This window comes from Mycteria americana, chromosome 1 (assembly GCF_035582795.1).
Source record: "Mycteria americana isolate JAX WOST 10 ecotype Jacksonville Zoo and Gardens chromosome 1, USCA_MyAme_1.0, whole genome shotgun sequence".
In the NCBI taxonomy this organism is placed as follows: domain Eukaryota; kingdom Metazoa; phylum Chordata; class Aves; order Ciconiiformes; family Ciconiidae; genus Mycteria; species Mycteria americana.
Genome location: NC_134365.1, coordinates 9,723,502 through 9,733,855, shown reverse-complemented (window position 1 = coordinate 9,733,855; position 10,354 = coordinate 9,723,502). Strand labels below are relative to the sequence as shown.

Sequence of the window (10,354 nt, the reverse complement as noted above, 5' to 3'; positions counted from 1 at the left end):
TATAAAGAATTTTAAGCAAAACCAGGGAGGGAGATAATGTGTATTAGCATTTCATAAATTGTCCTCTGTAAGCTGGTGTACATTTTAGTCCAGTATTTGATGAGCATTCCTGCAGAAATGTGCTTGGGAACTGCAGACTCTGTCATTCTGCACCAATATGGTTATTACTCCACACAGTGACTACCTGGACGCAGCGGTGCAAAATATACGAACCCTTGAGTATCCTCTACACCATGTTTTACTTTGCAGAAATAGAAATGATTATGAACAGGCTGTTAGCTCCCAGTCGCTTGTTTTCACAGTACATATGGACTCTGCGTGTGAACACATCCCAGAACACTTCCCGCCATTTGAATCGTGAAGGGCCGGATTTTACCTCATACCTCTTACTTTAAGCACAGACTTCCTCAGCTAACAGCCCTTCTGGTTTCTAAGGGCCTGAAAAGAGGCACCACGCACCGAAAGGAGTGGAGCAGAGAGAGCTCAGGAAGCCAATCAACTCTGGAAATGTTTCTGAGCAACTGCAGAAGAGCTTGTGTGCTTCTTCCTGAGACTCATCACTAATTGTCTTGAAGTTTGACCCCGCTAAATCCTTACAGAGAAAATGACAGATTTCAGCTTAATTAGCTTTTGTTTCTCTGAGTGCACACAGAACAGTGCTGCATTTAAGCTCCTACTGAGCAAGCAGTGGCAGAAAGAAGCTGAAGGATTTCTTTCTTTTTTCTCTCTGACACCCGCCTCTGCTAACGAACCTGGATAATCAGCCAGCCTGGGCAGAGCACCTCTCCTGCAGGAGCTGGAAGTGCTTTACCAGCTGGATGCAGGGCCAGGTCTGGGACACGCTGGCAGAATTCCCACTTACTTCAATGGGACCAAGCCTGATCCTACATGAGGCATTATCAAATGCAGCCACCTGTGGGGAGGGAGTAGGGGAACACAGCAGCTGTTTAGCAGCGCGTGGTAACGCAGAAACAAGAGTTCGGGCTCGGAAATGAAGAATACCATATCCAATTGCAACTGCAGGTGGAATTTAGGTGAGCAGAATGCTATTGCCGCAGTTGGGATCTGGTGTCAGCTTTCAGGCCGGCAGTACCCTGGGACCTTTCCCAGCAAAGGGTCAGAATCATCGTGGTCTAATGGTCACAGCATGGGACCGGGAAGCAGGCATCTTTGAGTGCACCAGTGCGAATGTCCTTGGAAATAACATGCCGGCCGTCTGTTAACAAAATAGCCTCCTTAACCTTTAATAAATCCCCTGAAACGCAGGGGGCTGTCCTGAAGGCTAGAAGAGGAGGTGGACCAGTCAGCCTATTTATTTTCCTGCTTAAAGATTTAAAAAAATTTTTTTTTTTTCCAAAATTTCCCTCTCACCATAACTGTGGACAGAGGCAGCAATACCTGATTGAAAAAATGAACAGCCCTTCCTCCTCCCCAATTATCCCTACCCCGAAAACACTCTGAGGGGTGGGAGACAGTCACACTCCCTTAGAGCCAAAGGTGCTCCTGAGGCAGTCCAAGGTGATCGATTTGGCTTGAGGGTAACTGTAAAACACAATGTCAGTGCAGTCTTTAAGGACAACAGTAGTTGCTAATTATCTCGAAATGCGTGCATTAAAAAGCTATTATTGAATTTAAATTAATAATTATAGAGCTGCCTATTGTGTATTGCTTTGCATGTATTAATCTAAATCACTGTGAGGCCCGTGGCTTCTCTAAGCTGTTTCTACAGACTCACTCTGTTGGTCTTAGGCACAGCCTCAGTGGAGGGGTGAATCTCAGACAGTCCTTACTCAGGTAAGACTTCTGAAGTAAGACACTTTAGGTTACTGAACCTTGCAGTAATATCCTTGCCATTTCCATGACATGCTGCAGACTTTGTGTCTCTGAAATCTCATGTTTTACTCTGTAGTTTGACATGGGTTTAAGGAAGAAGCAAAAACTCGGAATTTGCTGTTTATTATAGCACAAACGAAATATACATTTGTTTCAGTTACCTTTGCATACAAGATATTGAAATATTTAGTAAAACAGCAGGCATGGCAAACACATAGTTTATTTAAGCTATACTTCAGTTATCATATCAACTCAATGAGCTGCACCATTTACAAATAGATATTCTTATCAAAATGTTTCAGTCTTATTACTCTATAAATAGCTATACTACAGAGTGAAAATATCAGCCTCACTTGCAAAGTCAACCTAAGTACCACTCATGCCTTACAAATTAAAAAAGAAGGTATATGGCATACGATTCCTGTGCTGGGCTTCTGAAGGAGTGTTGAATTTCACCTCAGGAGAAAATATAGTCTTTACTGGTCAAATGTGAGGTATTAACCAAAATCCTTGCACCCAGTCCATTTAGCGTGACTTTTCATTTTGGAATTCGGAATTTGGAGATTATATACTTTCGTAATCTCTTCCTTTCTTCCCAGCCAACATACATCCTGAGATAGTCACTGAGGGAGAGGGGAATGGACATGCATGCATCATGAAAAATGAAAACATTATGTAAATGTTTGGAGACAATCTATTTTCATTTTTCATTTATATTTTCATCAATTCATATGCTTTGTATCCAGTTTTTACCACCAACATATGTTCACAAGCAGTCTTAAAATGTGATTATTACAATTCATTTCTACAGAAAACGCCCTTGAAGAAAGTCACATAAAGTCCCCAATAGAGGACATGAACAACCTGTGATGCTGCTTTCTCTTTGTCTTTTTTGAAAACACATGGAAATATAAAATATTTTCCACTTCCACTTCCACCTTTCCAATTTTTTTCTGATGTTTTTGCAAAGAGAGACTTGAAAGTGCAAATTTTAAAAGTATTTTAAGAAAAAATATTTTCTTAGTGAAAAGCATTTTTAATAAACCTATTTTTAAATGAAAATGACAGCATTTTTTAAAAATAAAGCATTTTAAAATATTAAAATAAATTTAGAAAGTGGAAATCTGTGAAATTCTGTTCATGTATTTTTATTTCAATATTTCTGGCAAGTATAGATAACAGACCTAATAACAGATTAGATTTTCTGGATCTGTTTATATTGACAATATTTTAGAAATTAAAAAATATACCTTCTGTAAATCTACCCTCAACTTCTCCCTGGGCCAAAGAAATGGCACACCGGTCTTTATACTCTCAGCATAGTCATTTAAGCCATAAGACTTTGCCCCTTGCAAATGCACTATGTTGTCTCCATACCAAAATATCTGCCCAAGCCTTCTGTTCCTCTTACTGCTTCGTCATATGTTGCACCACCAGAAAGCATCTGTCTTTGGGCATGGTTCCTTTTAGTAGGAGAAATAACATGAAAAAAAAAGAGTAGAACACAAAAAGCAAACCAAACACACACACACATGCAAAAAAACCCCAAATCCAAACCAAAAACCCAAACCAAACAAAAACAAAATGCCCAAACACCCCCCCCCCCAAAACCCAACCCAAAACCAAAACAACCCCGCTCCACCCCCCCCAAAAATAACCAAACCAACCCAGCCACAGCACTTATATGCCGTAAGAGAAAGGGAATAGAATATGAAACACCACCAAAGCTGAGTTGTGTCTGGGCTCCTTACAAATATCATAACCATCTATGGCCAGACAGATGATTTCCTTGGCTTGTACTGTTTGAAACTATTAACCAGCAGTCCATATCAATCAAAAAAAATCACCTGGAAATGTTCTTCTCTTTTTTTACATCACATGGAAAATCTTATGCTTTAAAGCACAAAAGACTTTGATTTTAAATTGGAGAATTATACACAGCAACCACATAAGCAAAAAGAGAAAGGAGAGCTCTAAGCAACAGTCCCAAAAATTTTCTTTGTAAATGAAAACCCCATCTGGTCTCTCCAATTTACCTCACAGTGCTTGGTTTGCATCTGCAACTGAATGCAAAAGCTAATGCTTAGGAAAGTCATAGTCTGAAGGCAGACTGTGATACTATGGCTTTGTAGGGATGTTTATATGTCGAGGAAACACCAGATCCTGAAGTATTCCTCCATATAAAAGTGGGGTTACCCGACAGACCAGAAAGTCTCAAAGGCAGGAGACAATGGGCTTCACTGGTGGAAGAAAAAAACAAGCAAGTAAAAACCCCGTCTTGCTACAGCTGTCAGACCAGATGTTTCAGCCACACATTGGCAAGTGATAAACTCAAGTTTACAATTTGTGTTATGTATCCTTACCTGACCAGAAAAGGAAAACAAATACTGGTGTTTCTAACACATTTTAGGATAACCACTATTTTAATATATAGAAATAAAATCTTACAAATCTGCCTTGTAGAATTTATAATTAAACTCTTTTCCCATGCCTTCTTTTTTGTTACTGTAACGAACTTATTTTACAAACCTCGAAATCTGGATTACAACTACAAAGAATGTCACACTTCAGCTAACGACAGAAGCCTAGTTCAGGGTAATATTAGCAACACTATGGTAAAATATTACAATAGAGACCATTTAAAGTTTATAAAATGTAACAGAATATATTAGAGAGACATGTGGGCTTAATTTTCCATTCATGCAGATGTAATTCCTTAGACCTCCACGTCTCATCTACAACTGTGTGCAAGAAGAAGCAGGCCATATACTCTACAGAACAACACATAGCTTTGGGTGTTTGACTACCAGACTATAAATAGATTATGGTCTACTTAGGCTACGATTCAGTTCCAGAAGGATTTTAATCTCTGCTGTCAGTGGAAGCTGAGCTGAACCTTAACTCTTGAAATCACATTTGCCTTTTGCAAATTAACGTCTGTTACAAAATGAACAGAAAATAAGACATTTGTATATGCACTCCTATACACATATGCTCATATGACAAAACATTAGCAAACTCAATTTCCATTAGCCGTTATTAAATATTGAGACATTATTATGAGACACGGGCTCATTACGTGAATAATGAGTAATAATAACAAATAATTATTCATTATCTGAAATGTTAAATGCAGATCAATATCCATAGTGGTTAGATTAAAGGGTTCATAGCATTTGAACTGTAGGGATCTTCTGATCTCAAAAACACATGAACCAGAGGAAATCTGTTGCATTTAACCTAATTACTTCATTATGAGTGACATAAGAACCAGGTCCAAAATCTACGTATGAACTGGAAAGTATTCAGGTTCTTAGATACCTCAAGCAATGTAAGTTTAACTGCTTGGAGAGAAAAGTATTTGCTTATGGCATGAACACACATTCACACCTGTTGTTGGAACAGTTTCCAGTAACAGAACTAGTTTATCACAATAAGTGTTAATACGTTATTCCTTTTTCTGCTAATCCCATTTTCTGTTTTATTTTAACTGACTGCAAGATCGCTACAAAATTTAGGGCCCTGTTGGGCTTTAAAGCTTATGTCAGTTTTCAGCATTTTTATAACTACAGCTCACATTGTGCTGGTTATTCTAAGAATCTGTTTGAAACCACTTCAGTTCAGTCCAACACTGACCTTTTGCTGAAGGAGGCTCAATGGAAAGGTTTTGTTGAAGGAAAAGATAATGTATTAATAATTGGACTCTTGGTTGAATGCATATGTAAATAAATATCTATGTTGCATCATATGCACTAAGGGATCTGTTTAAAACCTACAGTTATTAAGGTGTAGTCAACTTTTTTCCACTCTGGACCAAAACTTCGTTTAACTTCATTTTTATGGAGCTCTTGAAGGAGGCAAGGCTCAGTTTCATTTTAACTATGGGCCTGTTGTGGCTCATAGTACAGCTCACATCAGCCCAGCTGACCCCCAAATCATTGATTTGAAATTTAAGCAGACTTAGAGTTGAGCCTTTAAATTCTACAGAAGATGAAACTTTTTGGAAAGAAGGGGATCCTTTCCTGTTACAGTTTCTGGGCTAGCTCATCCTCCGAACCCCTCTCTGGGACTGTTGTGGAACGACCCACTGCTCCTCCTGCTCCTACTCCTGGGTTTGCATTGCTGAGTCCTGCCTAACAAAACCGTGTCTTACCTCCTGTAGTGATCCCTGATCTGTCCCTCTCATTCCCTGGTCTCCAAGGTCCTCCAGCCTCCTTGCATGTGTAATACCTGCTGTGCATGAGGAGCTGTGCTAGCCCTGACAGCTATAGCATACATCTTACACAGTGTATCCAAACACAGACTTTTATCTATGCAGTATTATTAAATATGCTCCCTGGGGTGGCATGAACCCAATACAGCACACTGGTTTGGAGGATATTGAATTTATTTCCCATGATGGAAGAGGCCTTATATCTCACTTGGGGTTTTACGCTACCACTGTACCCCAGACTGATGAGGTCATTTCTTTAGGAAGAATCTCATTGCAACAACATTTGAAATAAAAGAAATGAAAGTTGTTTTTAAGTGTAGTAACATTTTAATTCAACCATTTAAATCTAATGCTCCCAGCACTGAGACCCTTAGTCATCCCAGACTTCTACTAAAGGGGGGGGGGGGAGAGGTGTGTGTGTGTGCTCATTTGTAGAATACATACCCCCAATCATATCTAAACATAAATCAGATTATTTAGTTTTCATGGAGGAGAAAAAATATGGGAGAAGAAATTTATTTGCTTTTTTAGTAGGCAAACATGTGATGAGAGTTGTCTGAAATGCAATAATTGAAGTACTGTGTCACCATCGGGGAGAAGAGTAGGTTCTTTGTCAGCGCATGTGAATGCAGACCACCTGTTATTCCATAGCCTTGGTGTGGTTCCACTCATTTACTTAATGTCCAAGTCAGAGAAATGGGACTTTGTGGACTGATAAAAATCTAATAAGGAATAGTTGGGCAGGTTCTGTATGCTGACAGCATAACCTTCCAGCCAAAATACTGAGTATCCCTGTCTTAGGGTGCTTTATATGTAGTAGTTTAATACCCCCGCATACCTCCTTTAAGAAGTCTTAATTGGCCTTAAAATCAAGGTACCCAAAATGACGAGCCTCTTGTGAAATGCCTGGCCTATGTTATTTTGCAACAAAAATACCAAAAAGTTCTCTGCGTGTTCTCAAAGTACTGTACGACTGGTTAGTATCTTCAGCATCAGTCTCTCTGCTGATTAAAGGTCCTGTGCTGAGAAATTCCCTCCTCCCCACAGACATATTTTATAATATTTAGCACTCAGTGCTTTACACTATCAAAGCATTGTACGCATGCTATCTAATATCTCCTAATTAACTCATACATCATCAGATAAAAAAGCATCTAAAATTAATGACATATGGTATCGCTGGCTTTTATACAACACATGCAAACTCAGCTTTCAGGTTTTACAAGAAACGTGGGTAAGCTGAGATTCCTTTCTGAAATCTGACAAACACTTCACCATATCTGACTTTCAATAGAGAGGAAATGAACAACGATGCAAATTGGACCTACACAATTATCGATCAGGGACTGAACGTGCACACAAACACTAGCATGGGCAAGGGCGAATCTACAATTTTCAGAGCCAACGTTTTCGGTTCCTTAATGAGGTGCACACCAATTACACGGGTTTCCCACAGACTTTGCTCTCAAGATCTGTAGAATGCATGAGAAACAAGTAAAGTCTGTCGTTTTGGTATCCATCAAAGCTCTCTTCCATGTGAGGAAGTGGCTAATTTGTCATTTCACACTCAAAAAGGCGTGAAAGGCAAAACGGAGGGAGGTTAGATGGAAGAGAGGCAAGGGGGGCTGTGACTCATGAGAAGAGACAGTAGGCCTGATTTTGAGCTTGTGTTTGTTGCAGCATATCAGGAATAAAATCAATGAAATCACGCTGATGTAAAATAGACAAGAATGAGGCCAGTGTTTCTTGCTTATATGGAAAAATTTACACTATTAAAACCAAAATATGAACCAAGGAAAAACCAAAATATGAACCAAGGAAGAAGGAACACTTTACAAATGAAATTATGGTATATAGCATATTTCTAACTTAAAAGTTTTATTTACACATGGACATCTTTTGTTTTATTTAATTATAATAAAAGTATTAATTCCAACAATGCAAATTTTCAACTTAAAAATACATAAGACCTTTGGGAGAAAATCCCAAAGAATACACACATCTGAGGAATGTCAGCTCTGTGTCAAGAGCACTGGTCTCAGCCACTAAATATTTTCCCTCATCGTCTTTCATTTAGCTTTGTTGTTGTCTTTTATTTTTCTTTTCCTCTGCATAAAACAAAGCTAGCAAAGGGCCAGAGAAACACTCAGAGTCAAACCTCTGGAGAGACAGGAGAGGTGCAGGCAGGAATCCCATTATTTGTTAATAGGATTTGTGCACATACCTCCCACAGACCACTTAGGAAATTTACTCCCAAGCATCTCGGTGGCAGTTTCAATTAGAGTCAACATTTCATTTCAGCAGATGGACTGCAAACTGGTGGCTACTCAAACTCTAATGAGTAACGCTTGATAATTCTCCTCTCTTAAACTATGATTATGCTTTCTCTTTTTTTATGGGGAGAATGAATGTTGTCCCTAAGCCAATACTTAATTTGATTTTTTGCTGTGCCTCTCTGTGCTAGCAAACCCCACCCATGTGCCTGTATACAAGCCCAATGGGTAAATTAGTGGGTATTTTTGCAGATCTGTCACACATTTCTACCATGCTTCTTATTCAGAAAGATGCCAAAGAACTAGAAATACATCTGCCCTCCCCTGAAATGTAGCCACCTCTGGGGTGGAATGTGGCAGCAAATACTAACATGGGAACACGGACACTAAATCCTATGTGGAAGTTATGCAGGAAGTACAGAACACAGCTCATGTAGCTTCAGGCTACCCAGAAATTAGCTAAAAGTGTGCATCTTTTCTTTTTAATGAATGCATTTGAAACTATTGCCTGGTGTGTGGTACTCCAATAAGGAACATCTCATTTGGTATCGAATCCGATTGTACAGTCTCATACAGATTAATAGTGATGGTGAGTTATCTGATTTCAATAAGAAGCAGTACTAATTCATAGGCAAGATGCACAAAACTAGAACACAGTATTTTTTTTTTTTTCATGGAAAATGTCCTTTCTTTAAATAGCATTTACAAACTACGTAGACGGTGGCCTGGCTGGCTCATGGTGCCTTCGGTTTCGCTTTTTTTTCATCTCCTGCACATGCTTCCATTTGGCACCACCTTTGTTCCGCTGCCGCCGCTTCTCCCGGTGCCACATCTGTTCACAGTACTCATCCAGGCTAAAGCTGGGGCTGCTGACAAGCTGGATGTAGTCCTTGTACCTCAGCCGGGACTCCGTCAGCAAATCCCTCACCCGGCCCTCCTCGTCCTCAGTTTTCTGAGTGCTTTCCATTTGCCCATTCTCAATGACATTTAAATTCAGCTTCACGATGGTATGGACAAAGGTGTGCTCCTGGGCTTTGCAGAAATAGGCTCCCGCATCCCTTCTTTGCAAGCTGCGGATCAGCAGCCCGTGCTCTGTTTTGATGATTCTTTCGTCAGCCTTCAGCTGTTGGGTTGGACAAAGAAGAATGCAATACATGAGTTTCATCAGCAAAACCAGAACGCGTGCGTGTCAGCACAATACTGAGGTGGAGAAAAGGCTCGGCTGGCACACGGCATGCCCCATCCCTCAGGTGCCAGCACGTGGTGGGGCATATAGAGCTGGGACAGATACCAGGAGACCCTTTCAAAGTCTGAGTTCTGCTCCTACCTATAGCATCTGTATCACTGACTTTTCAGCACACAGTAGTAAAACATACATGCTGTACAGCTGAAAGGACAGACAGTAACACTCATCAAACCACAATGCAACAAGTTAGACTAAATTGTCCAAGGAAGGGTAGCTATTTAGTGCCACAAATCCCATCCATTTTTTAATCGGCACTTCCTGAGGTGTCTGTAATGCACCCAATATACAAGGGCTGAGGCTCTATTACACGGAAAAAAATACTGCTACTGATTTTTGAAGTGAAATGCTGTGATTCTGATCTTCTTCAACTGGGTTTTACAAAAGGAAGTTGACCCTGGCTTTGACTCATTGAAAAGTGATTATAAGCACCCAATGAGGTTAGATAAATACAACCCAGTACAATTCTTTTATTGTTTTGACTTTAAGATCTGTGAAGAACTTACAGGAAAAAAAAGGCAAAGAAAAGAAATGAGATTGCAAGTGAGAGCTGAAGTCTGTCAGAGTAGAACTGTAGTTTCACTTACAAATGGAAATATTTCAAAAAATACAGCACGATCTCACATGTTAAAAATAAGGTGCACCTTAAAGTAGTAACACCATCAGGTAAGCTACATATCTGGTGATCTGAAAATTATTTCCAAAATAACCTAAGACTAAAAAAAAGCATAAAAAACTCCAAAAATCCAGGGTGGGGCACTGGGCACCTAAGTATTTTTGCAGCTGGGGAGA

General features: G+C 39.7%; 1 protein-coding gene across 2 annotated transcripts in view; it reads right to left on the bottom strand.

Moving 5' to 3' along the window:
• Positions 1-6,470: 6,470 nt before the first annotated feature.
• Positions 6,471-10,354, bottom strand: part of SEMA3D (semaphorin 3D) — a 151,433-nt gene continuing 147,549 nt past the window's right edge. The window contains exon 18 of one of the 2 annotated variants that reach the window (XM_075489611.1): positions 6,471-9,442. In XM_075489611.1, coding sequence (XP_075345726.1) covers positions 9,029-9,442 — 414 coding nt within the window. In that variant the 3' untranslated portion in view covers positions 6,471-9,028. The remainder of the gene's footprint in view (positions 9,443-10,354) is intronic. The other variant, XM_075489681.1, reaches the window with a different exon arrangement.